The 17,803-nt window shown below is 57.8% G+C and overlaps 2 protein-coding genes and 1 long non-coding RNA gene across 6 annotated transcripts; 2 read left to right on the plus strand and 1 right to left on the minus strand.

Annotated features, from left to right (window-relative positions):
• Nucleotides 1-2,263: 2,263 nt before the first annotated feature.
• LOC137212394 (uncharacterized) lies at nt 2,264-13,718 on the minus strand. 3 transcript variants are annotated; one of them, XR_010937485.1, is made up of 4 exons: nt 13,441-13,718; nt 12,233-12,395; nt 7,002-9,993; nt 2,264-2,404 (listed from the first exon to the last, which is right to left on the minus strand). It is a non-coding gene; the product is annotated as an uncharacterized lncRNA (long non-coding RNA). The 3 variants fall into 3 exon arrangements; XR_010937484.1 differs by lacking the exon at nt 13,441-13,718 and adding an exon at nt 13,261-13,434; XR_010937486.1 differs by lacking the exon at nt 13,441-13,718 and adding an exon at nt 13,261-13,434 and having other exon boundaries at nt 11,619-12,395.
• SP6 (Sp6 transcription factor) lies at nt 3,822-9,735 on the plus strand. The gene is made up of 2 exons (XM_067715742.1): nt 3,822-3,965; nt 6,134-9,735. Exon 2 carries the CDS (start codon nt 6,192-6,194, stop codon nt 7,317-7,319), a length of 1,128 nt encoding a protein of 375 aa, XP_067571843.1. The 5' UTR covers nt 3,822-3,965; nt 6,134-6,191; the 3' UTR covers nt 7,320-9,735.
• Nucleotides 13,719-13,752: 34 nt separating the features above from the next.
• SCRN2 (secernin 2) lies at nt 13,753-17,457 on the plus strand. 2 transcript variants are annotated; one of them, XM_067715736.1, is made up of 8 exons: nt 13,753-13,885; nt 14,269-14,442; nt 14,746-14,927; nt 15,522-15,721; nt 16,166-16,381; nt 16,478-16,643; nt 16,736-16,916; nt 17,147-17,457. In XM_067715736.1, the coding sequence occupies exons 2-8, from the start codon at nt 14,269-14,271 to the stop codon at nt 17,303-17,305; spliced, it is 1,278 nt and encodes a 425-aa protein (XP_067571837.1). In that variant the 5' UTR covers nt 13,753-13,885; the 3' UTR covers nt 17,306-17,457. The 2 variants fall into 2 exon arrangements, with proteins under 2 accessions (XP_067571837.1, XP_067571836.1); XM_067715735.1 differs by having other exon boundaries at nt 13,790-14,442.
• Nucleotides 17,458-17,803: the final 346 nt, after the last annotated feature.

A 17,803-nucleotide genomic window follows, 5' to 3' on the forward strand; every position in this document is an offset into this window, starting at 1 on the left:
GGAAGGTGTCAGTGTCTGTGATCACCAGCTCGCAGCTGGCTGAGTGCAGCCTGGAAGCGGGGGATGGGAGAAGAGAAGCGTGAGCAACTAGGAGACCAGGAATCAGGAGACTGGGGTTCTGGTCCCTGCTCTGCTTCTAACTTGTGTGACTTTGAGCTACTTGCCTCCTTGTTCTGGGGTTTAATTTCCCCTACTAGCAAAATGAGGGTTTGCACTGGACAATTTTTATGGGCAGAACAGTTTATAGTGTTCTGCACTATAAGAATGCAGATATCTATATTCTTATAGTCCAATCTCCATGGAGAGACAGTTGAGGTTTGGAAGAGACCACAGCAATCCAATCCAAGATGGGACCAGTTTGTCCTATCTTAGTAACAGGATCTTGATGGCTTTGATCTGGGGAATAGTTTAAAAATGTCGTCCTCTCCACCTTCAGGATATAGGGGAGCCGGACTGCCGGGGCCATCACTGCTGCCATAGTGAGGCCGGATGGAACAGCAGGCAGAACGTGTGCTTTAGAGCCTAACAGATCTGGACTTAGTTTCTTTCTGTCTCTTAACAGCTCTGTAATCTTGGGCAGGTCATTTAACTTCTTTAATCCTCGGCTTCCTCATCTGTACAATGGGGGCATAATAACAACTACTTTGCTCCATGCTCATGAAAATTAGAGATATTTGTGTGAAGCACCTGGAACGTAGTAGGTGCCCAATAAATAAATGCTGGTTACTATAAGCATGGAGACCAATGAGGCTGCTCCAGGTACAAAGTGGATTGCTGACTAAAATGAGGCATGAGAAGCAGAGGGGCGGCAAGAATGGGAGACAGACACTTGTGGCAAAATCTGTCCGTTTACCCCTTTAGTGGAATGAGGGAAAGGAGTAGAAATGGCCCAAGTCCTGGGCAGATCTCAGTGGGCTGCATGGTTCAACTTTGAGGTGAGATGAGAACATGGCAGTGGGCAGTGGTGATCTTGGCAGTCACGTCAACAGATCATGAGCACCATTAAGTAAGGAAACATCTAGAAAGTGGGAACTGGAAAGGGCTGGAATCAAAAGAACAAAAGCAGAGGGGTATCTGGAAGAAAAGAAAGTGCCCTGAGTCAGAGGCAGAAACCCAGGCAGTGCAGGACGTCAGAGCAGCTGAGTTTTCTGAGACAACTGCATTGCGGTTGAATTTAATGCTGATGAGTGCCAGGCAGATGGAGGGTCTTCGCTTCTGGGAAACCCGGCTGGCTGCGGGTCAGGACCAGGTGGGGTGAAAGGGGGCCTGGGGTGAAAGTGGAGTGGGATGTCTACTGTCCAGGGGCTGGATCCCTTTCCATCTTCTTTCCGGGAAAAGATGGAAGGAGCTAGGAAGACAAGACAATCTGGTGCCTATAAATAAATGGGAGAGGGGGCTCAGGTTTCCCATTGAGAGTCAGATCCTTGCTCAGGTGTTAGCACCTTAAGAGCTGCAGCTTTGGGGAACAGCCAGAGGCCAGCGGGCTGCAGGGGGGAGGAGGAGGAAGAGAATGCTTAGGGGTCGAATCAGACTTAACCCAGGAATTCGAGTAGCAGGCTCTGCAATGTGAGTCCGTAACTCTATTCCGGACATGGCTGGGAACTGAGGTGCAAAACCAACTAAGTCAAGATTTGCAGGCTGAGCGCACGGAGATAAAACCGTATGGACAGAGAGGGCTGTGGATTCAGCCGTGGCCACAAAGACCCAGAGCGCTTCTTGAGAATCTACATCTCAGGGGCCCAAGAGTCGGGAATGAAATCTGACTGATCTGAAAGTACAATCCCTGACATCTGGGAGGCACCTCGCGTCTTCCCAAGTGCCTGTCCTCTACCCCGCAGGGCGGCTGCTCTAACCGCATTTCACCCACGAGGAAACTGAGGCTCAGAGCAACCTCATCTGCCAGCTCAGCTTAGCAAATGCAGGGCTGGAGCTAGAATGTTGGTCTGTCAACTTCTAGCCCGAAGATCTTTGTGACTATACATTTATCCAACAAACATTTGCTGGGAACCGACTTATTTAATAATTATAACGCTACCAACGATATCTTCCCTTTACTCTGAGCTTACCAGGGGCCCCACAGGCTAAGTGTTTTAAGAACATCAATTCCTTTAAGCCCCAGGAAACCCTCCCAACTTGTACTCAGGTTGTCCAGATGAGGAAACTGAGTCTTACAAAAGAGGGATTTGCACAGATGAATCAGACCCTGATTCTGGATACGAGAATGTGTATGTTTGGTGGGGGGAACCATACACAAAAAGATCGATTTTCAAGTGGCTTGTGGATGAGTTTAGCCGTTTAATAGTCGCACTTCGTATTCAGGACAGGTAAACCAACGGTGGTGGAATCGGGGCTGTACCCGCGGAAACGAATCAGCCTAAGTTCTGCTCGGGCTGTACGAAATAGACTGTAAAGACAAAAACGAAATTAAAAAAGCAGATGGCAGAGTCCGTAGGGAAAGCCAACCGAGGCAGCGAAAAAAATTAGAAAGTTGATCAGAGTGCCCCCTGCAACAAGAGTCACTTCAGGAGGTCAAAGCGGCCGGTTCGGGGAGGCATCCACCGGGAAGGGAGTTTCGTACCCGGTCGCACAGGCCATTCCTGGCGGGGAAGGAGAGGGGAACACCCCTACCCACCGCGCTGGATATCTCAACCAACTCTGATCTTGAGAGAAGTTTTTAGGTGGGCGTCGCAAACGCCCTGAAATTCCGCACTGTGTTGCAGACGGTTGCACTGTGTACGTGCATTTGCTTTTCTCAAAGGAATCCAAGACCCTTCCCCAAAATTATGAACCTTGGGTTTAGACATTCAGATGAGAATAGGGAAGGAATGGTGGCAAGAGGTCGCGCAAATGTTTGCAGAAGTGTCCTTTCCCAGGGCTATCCCGGCTCCTGCCCCATCTTTCAGAGCCGGGGGCGAGGGTGGCTGGGCGCAGGCTGAGCACCTCTGGGACCGAAGGGAGCTCGGGTGTATTGGAGAGGCGGACCTGGGAGGCGCTGGGGTTGCTGCCCAAGGGTAGATGGAGAGTGAGGGCTGAGGCGCAGATAGAGAGGGGCCAGATGGATGGGAAGAGGAGAGGAGGAGGTTACTCTAAAAAAGGTGAGTGGCCGGAGAAAGAGAGCCGGGCAGCAAGAGAGAGAGAAAGGACCGGGGAAGGTGCTGGTGGTGCAAAGAAGCGGCGGGAGGAATGGTGAAGGAGGGCAGCGGCCAAGACCAGCTTCTCACGGCCCAGGTCTGGGTGTAGACCGGACACATCCTTGGCGCTCAATCCTGTTTTCTTCTATCCTCTCAGTTCTGGGGCAGCGCTGCCCGACTGGGGCGGGTGGGTGGAGGGCCGTGGAGGCAAACGGCGCCCTAGGTTGACGCGGTATCACCCCCAGGACCCGCCCCCTCCTCCATTCCCGCAGGGTCAGAGTCCTGGGTGCCCGCCAAACCGAGACAGCTCCAGGGCAGTTTTCCACTCGATGGGGCGGGCCCCAGAACCTGGGAAACACTCCGCCCAGGCCCCTCGCCCCAGCAGTGCAGGGGCCAGGGAGGAGGGAGGGAGGGGGCAGGGTGCCACCTAGATAGCGATTCCCTCCGCCCGCCCCCTCCCCGCTGGCCCGGCCCGGCTCGGCCTCTGGTCCGGCAGAGCCCGCAAGGGTTAAAGGCGGCCACAGGTGAGGTGGGCGGGGCCGCGAATTCGGGAAAAAGGAGCGCAGGGCCGAGGATGAAGGCAGAGAGAGCGGTGAGTCACGGGCGGAGCTGTCCTCGCTCGCTCGCTCGCTCGCCGGCTCCCGCCCGCCCTCCGCCCTCCCGCCGCCTCTCTCCGCCCCTCCTCCGCCGCCAGCCGCCGGGTCTTGTCGCGGCCCCCTTTCGCCCTCGGCTCCTGCCCCTCGCCGCTGGAGAGCCCGCCGGCGCGCGAGGCCCAGGAGCGCCCGTCGGGAGGGCGCCAGCCTGCCGTGCCAGGCGCCCGAGCGCAGCCTCGAGGTAGGAACCCGGGTCAGGGCGGCGAGGGGTGCGCGCATCGGGGATCGTCTCGGAAAGACGCGCCCGGAACGCGCCACAGCCTCCTCCGGCCTCGGGGGAGGTGGTCTTAAAGAATCCGAGGGGTTTAGAGCCCCGGCGGAGTGAAAACGGGGCGGACGGGCGAGGCTGGAGACTGGGGAAACTGGAGCGACTGGGACAACTGGAGGGTTGGAACCTTGAGGACCGGGAGTACGGAAGTCCTGACCACCTGAGCACCGGTGATGGGAGAGGCAGCCGGCGGAAGGGGGAAGGAGGGTGTCTCTACCAGCCTTCCCGCCTTGGGGAGAGGCAAGCAGGGGTACGCGCCCGGCTGTCTCCCTTCCCGAGATCTCGGTAGCAGCCTAGTGCATCCCAGGATTGGGCTCCCCGGCCCTGTGGCGGGAGAGGCCACTCTGGAGCCTGGATCGTTAGCCCCCCCCACCCCGCCCCCAACCCCTGGGGCCGTTCCCAGGCGCCAAAAGCTATTAGGGTCCCAGGCCTCACTGCTCCCGCCCAGCCCCTGCTGGGCTGCCCCGCCTGGGCCTGAGGCTCCATTCCTGCCGCTTCACCCTGTTCCTTTCTTGTGGTGAGGCAGCAGGAGCCTGAGTAGGCGCCCCAATCCCCTTCTCCCTCCCTCTCCCAGACCACCAGGGCGACCTCCCTGGTCCCAGAAGCAGAAGGTGGTAGGGTCATCTGAATCCTGATTTAGGAAGGAAAAGTCCCTGCCCTAAACCACTGCGTCTCCTCCCCCATCATCAGAGAAGGCTCAGGCACCCAAACCCACATACTCCAGGCATCATAGCAGGGCTCCAGACCTTAGGGAGAGGTGGTGAGACGAGGGGGAACTTCAAGCGACAGGTATGTGGTCCAGAGAGGGGTGGGGGGTTCTTTAGGTTCCCAGTGGTTTAGGGAAAGAGAAACAGACCAGGAATATACCGTATATACCTCTGGTTCACAGAGGTATATACAGTGCATATTTACTGACTGAATGAATACATTTTTTTTCAAGTGACTTCTCCAAATATGGCCTCAGTTTTCTCTTCTCTGAAATAAGAGGACTGGCCTGGAGCAGTAGTTCTCAACACTTGGCTTCATGTTAGAATCATCTGGAGAGCTCCTAAAAATGATCCAGGCCTAGAATGCATGCCCTATATAATCTCTTTGGGTAAATTCTTCCTCTTAATTTCTGTGTGATTCCGGCTTTTCCTGTTGCTCCCCCCACTCTGTCCCCGAATCCCTTAAGGGGTGGCAATTTTATCTTCCCGAGCGTGCTGGTAAGCTCTTCTCCGGCCGACCCCTCCGAGCTTCACATCTGGTCTCCCCTAGATTGGAGGAGGGCAGGGGTAGCAGCCAGAAAGCTGGCTGGGCACTGGTGTAGGTCAGGACAGGGAGGGGGGCTTAGTTTCTCTGGCAGGGAGAAGTCTTCTGGAAACTGACACTGCAGTTGCACCGCAGGGAGGTGAAGTCCCTGCCAGAGGGAAAGGGGCATGGGAGTGGGTTTGGTGGGGCTGAGGCAACCCAGCCAGGCAGGGAGCTGGGGTGAGTGGTGTAGAGCAGTGAAATGCTTTTCTTCACTGAGCAGGCCTCAGGGATGGAAGGAAAGCTCTTTTTCCAAAACCTCAGAACCTGCTTTGGGCTTCGGGAAGTCAGGTCACTTTAGGCTTTGGGTTAGACCACCTCCCTCTCCCCAACTGCGTCCTGAGTTAAACTGGGGAAGCTGAGATGGGCCTAGATTCTCCATTTGGGCTGGCAGCAGATCTGTGGGTGGGCGGGCATGGGGGCAGGGGTTATGGGGCAATGCCACTGCCCCTCCCACTGGGCTGGGCAGCTACAGTGGTTCCAGCACTGTACTCTAGTTGTATCTGACTGACCTACTTGCCTGGGACCAGCCCAACTTCCAGGATGAGCTGGGTCCTATAGGAGGGATCACCTAGCGGAAGGTAGACTTCCGTCATCCTCTGCACCTCACACCCTCAACCCTTCCTAGCACCCCCAAGTTCTCTTAACCGATCTTTAGTCCCCACCCAGACAGGCCTTCCTCTTTTTCACCTGGGGATGGGAAAGAAGCATTTGACAGGGAAGGGAACTGGGCTAGGACGGGAAATGAGACGGTTACTTTCCTCACTTTACCTCATCTTTTCCTCCTTTAGGTCCCACCTGAGGTGCCCTTGACCATCCCTGTCCCCCACCCCACCCCGGATCCCGGCAATGCTAACCGCCGTCTGTGGCTCTCTGGGCAGCCAGCACTCGGACGCGCCTCCCGCCTCCCCGCCGCGCCTCGACCTGCAGCCTCTCCAAACATACCAGGGCCACACGAGCCCAGAGGCCGGGGACTACCCCTCCCCGCTGCAGCCTGGAGAGCTGCAGAGCCTCCCGCTGGGCCCAGAGGTGGACTTCTCACAGGGCTATGAGCTGCCGGGGGCCTCCTCTCGGGTAACCTGCGAGGACCTGGAAAGCGACAGTCCCTTGGCCCCGGGACCCTTTTCCAAGCTCCTGCAGCCGGACATGTCACACCATTATGAATCGTGGTTCCGGCCGACACACCCAGGCACCGAGGATGGCTCGTGGTGGGACCTTCATCCGGGTACCAGCTGGATGGACCTCCCCCACACTCAGGGCGCGCTGACCTCACCTGGCCACCCCGGGGCGCTTCAGGCTGGCTTGGGGGGCTACGTCGGAGACCACCAGCTTTGTGCCCAGCCGCCCCACCCACACCCGCACCATCTCCTCCCAGCCGCCGGAGGGCAGCACCTCCTCGGGCCTCCCGACGGGGCGAAGGCCTTGGAAGCAGCCGCCCCGGAATCCCAGGGGCTGGATACCAGTCTGGATGGGGCGGCCCGACCCAAAGGCTCCCGGCGGTCAGTACCCCGCAGCTCAGGCCAGACCGTGTGCCGCTGCCCCAACTGCCTGGAGGCGGAGCGACTGGGGGCTCCGTGCGGGCCCGATGGGGGCAAGAAGAAGCATTTGCACAATTGCCACATCCCGGGCTGTGGGAAAGCCTACGCCAAGACATCGCACCTGAAGGCACACCTGCGCTGGCACAGCGGCGACCGCCCCTTCGTGTGCAACTGGCTCTTCTGCGGCAAGCGCTTCACGCGCTCCGACGAGCTGCAGCGCCACCTCCAGACCCACACCGGCACCAAGAAGTTCCCCTGTGCAGTCTGCAGCCGAGTCTTCATGCGCAGCGACCACCTGGCCAAACACATGAAAACCCACGAGGGCGCCAAAGAGGAGGCTGCCGGGGCGGCGGCGGGAGAGGGCAAGGCCGGCGGAGCGGAGCCCTCCGGGGGCAAAGGCAAGCGCGAGGCCGAGGGCAGTGCGGCTCCCTCCAACTGAGCTCCTCGTCCCGCCTCCCCGTCCCGCCTCCCCGTTGGTCTCCCCTGGGGCCATCAGAAGAGAGCCCTCTGGCCTGATGCCCTTGTGGGGGTGGCTTGAGTAAGAGAAGGTGGTTATTTATTGAGAGGGAGGGAAAGTGGTGCGGGGGTCAGGGAGCCGGGTCGCTAGGGATTTCATAGTCTCTGGGGCTGGACAGGACGGACGCGTTTGACTGGGCAGGGAGGAGCTGCGCATGCCCATCGGTTCTCCCCTTCCTCGCTCTTTCACTCACGCCCCTGGGCTGGGGGGTTGGGGCGGACTACCCCTACGGTGGCTGGAGGGCCGAGGGGATAGGTTGGAGGATACGGCGCGTCCCCGGAGCAGAGAGGAGTGGGGCCGCCCCGGGCGCTCCGGGTAGCTGTCTGGACACGTCGTTAGCGCCTGGGAACCCGGACATAAAAGGGCCACTGGAGCCGCGCTGCAGCCCGGGTCCCTTTCATCCCCCTTAGAGTGCTTTACGCCGGGGTTTCCGGAGGGAGAGCTGAGATGGGGTAGCAGAGGCTGGGGGTCCCCCTAAGGGAGGAGTTTCTATCTGGCTGGGAGGATTGTCATCGCAGAAATAATGTCTCTGATGTGCCTCCTTATTAAGCCTTCCAGACCCGGCCTGATGGAGCCACGAGGGAAGAAGGGAAGAGGGCCAGAATGGGCGACAGCTTCCAGCCAGAACTGTGGGGTGGAGGAGGGAGCTAGATGTGGAGGTTGAGCAAGGAAGTCTCCTCTAAAATGAGAGAAAGGGATTTGGTCAGGGAGTGGAACTAAGCCCTTCCCTCTCTAACTCTGATTCAGTCCTTAACTCTTGGTCTTTATAAAAGTAAAGTTCAGTAGTCCACTCTCATCTGTCACCCCAGGCAGGCCTTCAAGACAGCCAAGAGCCCTTGCTTCAGAATTGACGTAGTTCCTCACCCTTGGTGCCTGGCATTTGCCCTCCCCTTAGGGTTGGAAGGAAGAGGGTTACCTCGGTTGGGTGAGGGTAGGTGGGGGTGTCCCAGCAGAGGGACCTCCAGCGGTTCCTGCTCAGAGCGGAGGACTCTGTCCCTGCCTGGCCATCTGCTTGCAGAGAAGCTAAGCCCCACTCTTTCTTTAGCTCGACGCTCCCCTTTCGTGCTGCCTAAAAGCCTTGCCCCTCCTGTAGAGTGTGTTAGGAGGCTCCTCCCCATCTCATCTCTTGTGGGGCTCCCCTTCCATAGGAGGAAGTTGTCCTGTCACTGGAAGGGGCCTGCCTTCTGAGGTGATGTCCAGGAAGCTGTCCCTGTTCCCTTCTTTAGATGCTAGAAATACATCCTGTTGGTAATCCTGGAGTGGGGAACGTGGGGAGGGGGGGAAGCCAGAAGAGGCTGAGCCAGGCAAAAGGAAAAAAGCTGATGGGGGCAGGGACTGACAGGCCACAGGAGCCTGGAACTAGTGGGCTTTCCCAGGCTCCAAGTAGAGGCCTTAAGATTCCCCCCGACCTCCCGTTTCCCTGCCTTTCTTTCTCCACCCAGAGCCCTGTGCAAGGATTAGTTGTGTATTGATTTTTTAAGTTATAAGCAAAGGGTATTTTATTTAATATTAGGACATGTGTGTTCATGTTTTGTGTACCTGTGTATGTATGTGTTTCTGTGTGTGTGTGTGTTTCTCTACTGAGCCTGGGGTCTCCAGCCAGGGAGACCCCATCTTGTTCACCCCAGCCGAGGTCCTGGAGCCTAGGCCCACAGCATCTCTTCCTTCCTTGGGGATATCAGTCCAAGGATTGGGTGCTATTGGGAAGTGGGGCTGGGATCTGGGTGGGAATATGTTTGTGTAGAAGAGAGCCCTTCTTAAGAGGGATGGGGTGACTCTCCCTGAAGGACGCATGGGCCTGGGGTAGGTTAAGAAGTAATGTCCTTTCTTTATGCTCCCTCTTCCCCTACCTCCTGCTAATCCGACCAGAGGTCCCTTTCCTTGCTGAGAGGGCTGGGGGCAGAAGAGAGTTGGCAGTGCCTGCAAGTTGCCTAGCCAGGTGGATGAGGGGGAGAGAGGGAGGGCACTGTGGGTGTGAGATGCCGTTTTCCTCCAGCTGAGGAACCAGCCACCTCTCCCTTTGCTACTAGGACAGCCTTTCCCAGTGACCATCCTCAGGGGAACTCCCAAATGTGCGTTGGGGAGAGGACAGCACGGATATTCCCCCCATGGAGGCCCCGAGCTCTAAGGTGTGCTGGTGAGGGCTTTGGATAGGTTTTCTTCTGCTCCCCTCTTTTATAGATCTAGGTTGCTTGGCTGTCTGCCCCCTTCTAGGCAGCCCCCTAGAGGAGAAATGTAGGATTTTTTTTTTTCTTTAAGTGCTGTGAACCCATTTTGGGGGGAGGAGGAGGAAGAAACAGCCTGTGTTTTTTATGCCGCAATAAAGTCATCAAACACATCACTGCTTCATTTGTCTTCCAGCTCTGGTTTCCTTTTTGACTCATGGTGTCTCAGCAGCAAGGACCAGGCTGGCTGCAGGGTGGGGTGGACACTTCTCTTTGATCCTGCAGCCCTGGGCAGCCTCACCTCCCTTTGTTTGGGGGCAGAGCTGAGCTGATTGAAGGGTCTGATCCTGCCCGGAGGTTGTTGATGCAGAAGGAGGGTGGCGCTCCCTCGGGGTTGGTAGCTGGGCTGACTGTCCCTCCCTGGTCTTCTCCTGTGGAGATGAAAAGGTTCTAGATATTTCCTTCCTCTTCCACATGGAAGCCCCCTCTTTCGCCTCCCCTGCCAAGAAGGCCAGTTCCCTGCCTTCCCACAGATGGCCAGCCCCTTGGCCCCCTCACCCCACCCCCGTGGGTGTGTGCCTGTCAATCAGGCCTTCTGGCTCTGAGAGAGGTGGGGGTGACTGACAGCGATTTCTTCACCCAGGATGATCCCTATCAGGGACAAGGTGATGAAAGGCAGCCAAGATATCGGATGGGCTCCCACCCAGCTGAAAAGCATGAGGGAAAGGTTCCTAGCGCAACTCCCAGCTAGAGACCTGCCACAGTTATGCAACCACGGTGTGCACAGAATTTCCTCACTGGACCCATCGGGAACCCCCGGATATGCACACTTTCCCAGGCTGCTCAAACGCCTGGTGCGCAGTTGGTGCCTAACACACGTCAGATGAGTAAACGCCTCATGGCTCCAGAGCCCCGAACCTAGGAAAGTTGACAGGGTCAGTTTTTGGCGCCAAGGGGGCAGAGTAGGGTATTACGTTCCTTCACCTTTCCATCCTACATCTTGGCCAAAATTATCATCTACCCCAGTGGGATTCCTGTTTCCCCCCACTCTAACCCTAACCCAATTTCTCAGAGCCAAATATGGTACCCAGGCTGGCCCATTCCACCACTTGTTTGGGAGAGTGTGGGGTCACAAAGTTTCTTAAATGGGGGCATCAGAATGGTTTAGGGGTTACAGAGGAAAGCAGACCACTTGAGGGGGCCAAATGTTTGTTTCTGTCTGCCTGGGTGGAGGAGGGACAGGCGTGTTACGGGGACCTCAGGCCCACCCCACTCCCTGGGGCTCCGCTTTTGTCTTCCTGGTTCTGGGGGACTTAGACCCCAGGAGCCTGGCGAGTCCTCTCCTGCTCTCCCCCATTGCTGCCCCCAGGGACAGGAGGGCAGCTGTGGGGCCGGCTGGGCCTGTCTGGGCAGGGCTGGGACTGCCCCTCCTCCCCTCGCAGATCCTTCTGCCTCTCACTGCTGTGGCCTCTCCCGTTGCGGAGCACAGGCTCCGGACGCGCAGGCTCAGCAGCCATGGCTCACAGGCCCAGCCGCTCTGTGGCATGTGGGATCTTCCCGGACCGGGGCACGAACCCGCGTCCCCTGCGTCGGCAGGCGGACTCTCAGCCACCGCGCCACCAGGGAAGCCCTGACCTGCGTTCTTATCGGGGGCCTTTGGTGGGGCCCTGACGCTCACTTGCTCGCTCTGACGGCAATGCTGTCTGGCTGCAGCCACAACCCCGCCCCCCCCCCCCAGGCCGCCTCCAACCCCTCAGTTCTGGCACCCCTGGCAGGACAGTCCTGGAGGGGCTGAGAGGGAGTTTGGGAAGTCAAAACACCTGGGCTGGCCCTCTGGGCAATGTCTCTGAGTCACCCTCTCCTCTCCTGGGAAGTGGGAATAGAATCCCTCTAGGGTGGGTGAGTGAAGTCAGGAATGGGAAAGTGACCGAGGAACCTGCAGCCTGGGGACTGCAGCCTGGGGCTGTGCTGTCCTGCCCGGTCCTGCCCCCCAGCAGGCAGCTGGGGAAGTTCAGGATGTGAACCGGCTTTCAGGTCAGCCACCTCGGGGACTCACGTTTATCACCACACAGTCTTGACGTTTGCTTCTGGAATGACGTCCAATGGCAACCTCCCGACCCCCACCCCATACGTCACACCAGAAGCAGCCTTCACCTCCCATTAATCCTTGCGAGTCTGGCTGCTCAGCACCTGAGCAGTGTAGGTTTGAAAAGAATCTCAGGCGCCAAATAGTCCAGTTGCTTCCACCCGGTAGAGGGCATATCAGAGTCACCCATGGAGTTTTTCCAGATGTTCCACTTCACTCCCCAACATCCCACCGAATTATGTCCCTTGGGGGTGCAGTAGAGCAGCGCTTCTCAAACTTTACACCTGGGGGTCTTGTTAACATGCAGATTCCTATTCAGTAGGATTGAGGTGGGGCCTGAGATTCTGCATTTTTAACAAGCTCCCAGATAACGCTGTTGCTGGCAATCCCAGGACACTTGGAGAAGCAAAGTGTTATATTGTGTTGTGCAGTGGGAGTTGCGTCGTTGAAAACTAATCCCTCCTCATCCCAACCATGGCTGAGAACCACTGATCTAGTCCAATGCCTTCACTTGCTACTGGAGGAACTGAGGCCCTGGCAGGTAAAGTGACCTGCCCGAAGAGACCCGCGGAGCTATATCATACCAGGAGCAGGATGAGATGCCAGTCTGCACAGTTCCGGGTAGTGCTCTTCTCTGCCTCCAGCCCAGCTTCTAGGTCAACCTTCTGTGCAAGTGGCAGTCTCCTTTCTGAAAGTGAAGTCCATCTCCCTGGAGACAGCACCCTCTTGGGAATCATTCTTGTTTATCTAGAGGCAATCAGAAAATATCTCAGATTTCAGATGTCCCAACAGCCTTATCTGGCAGGTCTTCCCCAGCCATCACCCAGCACACCTGCCCGCAGCCTGCCTCCTGGGGAAACCTCGACCTCAGCCTTCATTCCCATCCCAGGAGTGACCACAGGCTGGGATGCTGTGGCCAGGGCTCCAATCAGCAGCCCTGATTGGTTGGCAGGGTGGATGTGGGAGAAGTATATAATCTGCCGTGTCTCCCCTCCCCCCTTTCCTGGAGGGCTCCGTAGAGCAAGAGGGCGTGAGATGCATTCGCTTAAATGCTGGTTATGGAGATGGTTTACAGAGGAAAATGACCTGGGAAGCAGAACATTTGGGCTCGGAGTCTACCTCCACATGGATATGTGCCTCCTTGGCCAGGATTTCTCCTTTGCTGTTTCAGTTCCAAATCTTTGGGCTAGAAATTTCCAAATTTCCTTTCAAAGCTAACCTCCAGTGAGTTTGAGCACTGCGGGGCAGAATTGGCCTTTTGGAGGTCGGATGGATTTTGTGCCTATGTGCCTTAAAAAATGCATTAAATTATTCCTACACCTCCTGACCTGTGACCATTCTTTTTTTTTTTTTTAGCATCTGTATTGGAGTATAATTGCTTTACAATGTTGTGTTAGGTGCTGCTGTACAACAGTGAATCAGCTATATGTATACATATATCCCCATATCTCCTTTGCGTCTCCCTCCCACCCTCCCTATCCCACCCCTCTAGGTGGACACAAAGCACCGAGCTGATCTCCCTGTGCTATGCGGCTGCTTCCCACTAGCTATCTATTGTACATTTGGTAGGGTATATATGTCCATGCCACTCTCTCACTTCGTTCCAGCTTACCCTTCTCCCTCCTCGTGTCCTCAAGTCCATTCTCTACGTCTGCGTCTTTATTCCTGTGTGACCACTCTTATAGATCTTATTTCCGAGGGGTTGGGGAGTGGGAGGTGGGAGATGGGGAGGAGTAGGAGGGACAGGACAGAGAGAGGATGCGGGGGAGGGGGCACCAGCCTGGCGTTGTACCTTTGTAATTCAAACCAGGTCACAAGTAGCTGAGGTTCTTCCGTCATCTCCGGATGCCCTAGCATTCCCCGTTCTCTAACAAATCAGCCAAGTTTTTCTTTCCTCCCCTTTCACGTGGGCTCCTTTCCACCCCCCAGCTCCCTCTCCCGACCGTGGCCCCATTGGAGGAGCTAGCGGATTCGTTGCAGCCTTTATCTGGCCTGAAAGCTGCGCCCGGGGTAGGGCAGGCAGCCAGCAGGACTCCGAAGGCCGCCTCGCTCCAAGAAGTGGTGCTGGCGCGCGCCCTGGTGGAAAATCAAGGAACTGCAGGTGCTCGATTCCGACTCCGCCCCCAGGCCCAAAGCCTTCCAGGTCATCTAGGAGCCTCCGCCCCTTGACACCGACCTTACCCGAAGCGGAGCCAGTGGCGCTCGGGACGAGGCTGCGGATCCTGGAGGGAGAGAGGGTGAGGGGCATACAGTATTGGGGAAGCGAGAAACTGGCAGACAGAAGAGTGGCGTGCGATTCTTGGAGAGGGGTTGGGCAGCGAGGGAGACGCTCCCGCGACTGCCCTGAAGGGTCAGGACTTCTGGGAGAGCACGGCCCTCGGAGCATGCGGTCTGCGCCCGTCTGCTGGCTCCCAAGTCTGGAGCCTGGCGACAGAGTGGGCGTCTCCGTCGCGCACGCCGGGCATCGAGTGTGCGTGCGGTGCTGAGCGTCCAAAACCCGACGGCAGTGTCTTCCCTGAGTGTCTCACGTGTTGGGAGAAGGGCTCCCTAGGACTGCGCCCCGCTCAGGATAATGGAGAGGTGGCACGAGAGGGACACACTCATCTCCACCTCTCCGCAGATGGCATCGTGGAGCCCTGACACCCCATGTTCCTGCGACTGCTTTGTCTCGGTGCCCCCGGCCTCGGCCATCCCAGCTGTGATCTTTGCCAAGAACTCTGACCGGCCCCGGGAAGAGGTGCAGGAGGTGGTGTTTGTACCGGCAGGCACTCACGTCCCTGGGAGCCGGCTCCAGGTGGGTTAGGCCTTATAGGGTGCTGGGAGTTGTGGCAGAACTAGGCATTCTTCTAAGACCTTCCTCCTCTGCTCCCCCGACCTGGGAAGCTGCCAGATGTGGTGAAATGAGCATGAGCTTTGAGTCTACCGACTGGAACCTAACCTATTATTTAGCCTCTGTCGACCTCAGTTCCCTCATCTGTAAAATGGGAATAATAAGACCTTCCGTGAAGGACTGTGTAAGGTGATGGGCATAAGTGCCACCACTTTATAGGTACCTCCTTTCTGAGTGGACTCTCCCTTTCTCCTCCCTTATCTCCAGTGCACCTACATTGAGGTGGAACAGGTGTCAAAGACCCATGCTGTGATCCTGAGCCGCCCTTCTTGGCTGTGGGGGGCTGAGATGGGTGCCAATGAGCATGGTGTCTGCATTGGCAACGAGGCGGTGTGGACCAAGGAGCCAGTTGGGACAGGGGAAGCCCTGCTGGGCATGGATTTACTCAGGTGTGGACCCTGCCTCCCTCATCCCGTCAATATACCAGAAATCTGGGGCTGAGTACTGACCCAGGCCATCCTCCTTGCCCTGCCCCCAAGCCTGGTTCACAAGCGCCTCCCCCTTTCTGCCCACTTTGTCATCATCTCCAGGGAGGCTGTCCCTGCCCCGCCCCTCTCTTGGCCCCATCTCCACAGTCTGGTAAGGAGCTCCCAAGTGTGGCCATCTCTGGGCTTCTGCTGACCCAGAAATAGGACAGTGGTTTAAAATTTTTTTCAATAGAAGTGAAATTTTTTTCAAATGAAATCTCAGGGAGAATTTTGATTTGTAAAACCACTAAACATGGAGCAGCTCTGATTGAAGAGGTTGGAGGGCTCAGGGCACTTCTTTCTCCAAGAATATGTTTCAGTCCTTTTCATGAACCCCTTAGAGCACAGCTTGAAAACCACTGGCCTATATGTGCTTAATACAACCAATGTTGGCCGATTTTCTCTGTGACTTGGGCCTGTCACCAAACCTCTCTGGGCCTCTTCTGTCCACTGAAGCTCTGCCACCAGCCACTGATACCCCATCGCCCTCTGTCCCCTGGACTCTCTTTGTGCCAGGCTGGCTTTAGAACGTGGCAGCTCAGCCCAGGAGGCCTTGCACGTGATCACAGGCTTGCTGGAGCGCTACGGGCAGGGGGGCAGCTGCCGGGAGGACCCCATGCCATTCTGCTACCACAACACCTTCCTGCTGGCCGACCGGACTGAGGCATGGGTGCTGGAGACGGCGGGGAGGCTGTGGGCTGCGCAGAGGATCCAGGGTGAGGGGCCTGGCGCTGGGGCCTGCCTCCCAGAGGTGTTCCCCTTTTGGGGTGGGAACAGTGCTGGGGGCAGGGAAGGCCCGATCCAGGAGCAAATGTCTCGGGTGGTGGGGGCATCCAGGGAGATGGGAAATGAGTCCACTCAGGAACTTATCCTCCCCCCTCACTTGGTTGAGTCCTCTTGTGCTCCACCCTGCCGCTTCCTCTGGGGAGCCTTCCTGGACTTCCTGGTGGCCAGGTTTCTCCCTTAAACGCAAGCAGGTTCCTCTTCTTGATGCTCACCACAGCTGCAAGCTCACAGTTATTTCTGTGATCGGTTTGTCTGTCTCCCCCTCCACGAGGGTTGTCTGTTCCCTTCACCACTGTGTTCTTAGCACCTAGCTGAAACCCTGGCACAGGACAGGGGCTTAACGATAAACGAGCGACTCCTCATCTCCTCCGCAGAGGGGGCCCGCAACATCTCCAACCAGCTGAGCATCGGCACGGACATCTCAGCAGAACACCCTGAGCTCCGGCCCCACGCCCGGGCCCAGGGCTGGTGGGATGGGCAAGGTGCCTTTGACTTTGCCCAGACCTTCTCCCTGACCCAGCAGCCTGTGCGCATGGAGGCTGCCAAGGCCCGCTTCCGGGCCGGGCAGGAGCTGCTGCAGCAAAGGCAAGGTCAGTGAGTGGATGGGGTGGGGGCCGGCCTCCCTCCCCTCCCACAGCTTCAGGGGGCTTAGTCTGAGGCCGGAGGGCCCCTTTCTGCCCTGGCAGGGGGCATCACGGCAGAGGCGATGATGGGCATCCTCAGGAGCAAGGAGAGTGGCATCTGTATGGACTCCGGAGGCTTCCGCACCACGGCCAGCATGGTGTCCGTGCTGCCCCAGGACCCCACACAGCCCTGCGTCCACTTCCTCACTGCCACGCCAGACCCGTCCCGGTGAGAGTGTGGGGAAGGCTGGGGAGAACGGGCCAGGCAGGGGAGACGGAAGGGTGCGATAGCCCTCAATCCTTCCATCCCTGTCCCATCAGGTCGGTGTTCAAACCTTTCATCTTCAGTGTGGGAGCGGCCCAGGTCCCCCAGGTGCTGTCCCCCACTTTTGGAGCACAGGACCCTGTTCGGAGCCTGCCTCGATTCCAGACTCAGGTGGATCGCCGGCATGCCCTCTACCGCGGACACCAGGTGGCCCTGGGGCTGATGGAGAGTGAGCAGGTAACCCCCAGGGAATCCCCCACTCCCAGCTGGGACTCTGGAAACGTGAGGGGACCTGGGAGTGGAGGAAAGACTGCAGAGCTGGGGAGAGGAGTCTCTCCCTTCAAAGCCAGCTGTCCAGGAGAATGTTGGGTGCTCTGTCCTTTCTCGTGCTTCTGTGAGATGGCAGCCACGCCCCCCTTCCGGAGGGAAGCCGATCCCAGGGACTCAGCGCTACCTTTCCCGGGCAGGATCGTGGGCAGCAGCTCCGGCAGAAGCAGCGGGACCTGGAGCAGAAAGGCCTGGAGGCTGTGCGGGGGCTGCTGGCCAGGGAGTGGGCCCCACCGCCCCAGGAGCTGGGCAGCCTCTTCCAGGCCTTTGTGGAGAAGGAGAGCCGGGCATATGCCTGAGCCCGGCTCCTCCCGGCTTGGCCTGGGGTGCAGCGGGCTGCAGTGGGCACAGGACCCCTGGGGTAGAGGGACAGAGCAACCCCTTCACTGCCTCCGCCTTGTTCTGAGTGGCCGGGTCAGCCTTTGCCTTAATAAATGTGTTCTATTTCCTCGTTCAGTGTCCAGGGCCAGTGGGCGTGGGAGAGCCAAGAGAGGGCAAAGGGCAGCCCTGAGGTGGCTGCAGGGCCTCTGGGTGCCTTGCTGGGCGGTGCATTCTTCTGACTTGGTGAAGGTCTTGGGAGGCCCTGTGGGGAGAGGAGGTGGCCGCCAGGCGTGTGGGTGTGTGTACACGGAGGAGCATGCATGCCTGGCACAGCAGGTGGCCGCTACGTGGGGAGGATTAGAACCAGCTTTTTGGTCCTTGACCTGAACCTCCGAAGGGCACTCCCTGGGGGGGGCGGTGAGATGTGTGCACCGCGAGATGGCCTGAGACGGGGTGCCAGTCCCTTGGGTAGTTCC

Source organism: Pseudorca crassidens, chromosome 19 (assembly GCF_039906515.1).
Source record: "Pseudorca crassidens isolate mPseCra1 chromosome 19, mPseCra1.hap1, whole genome shotgun sequence".
Taxonomy (NCBI): domain Eukaryota; kingdom Metazoa; phylum Chordata; class Mammalia; order Artiodactyla; family Delphinidae; genus Pseudorca; species Pseudorca crassidens.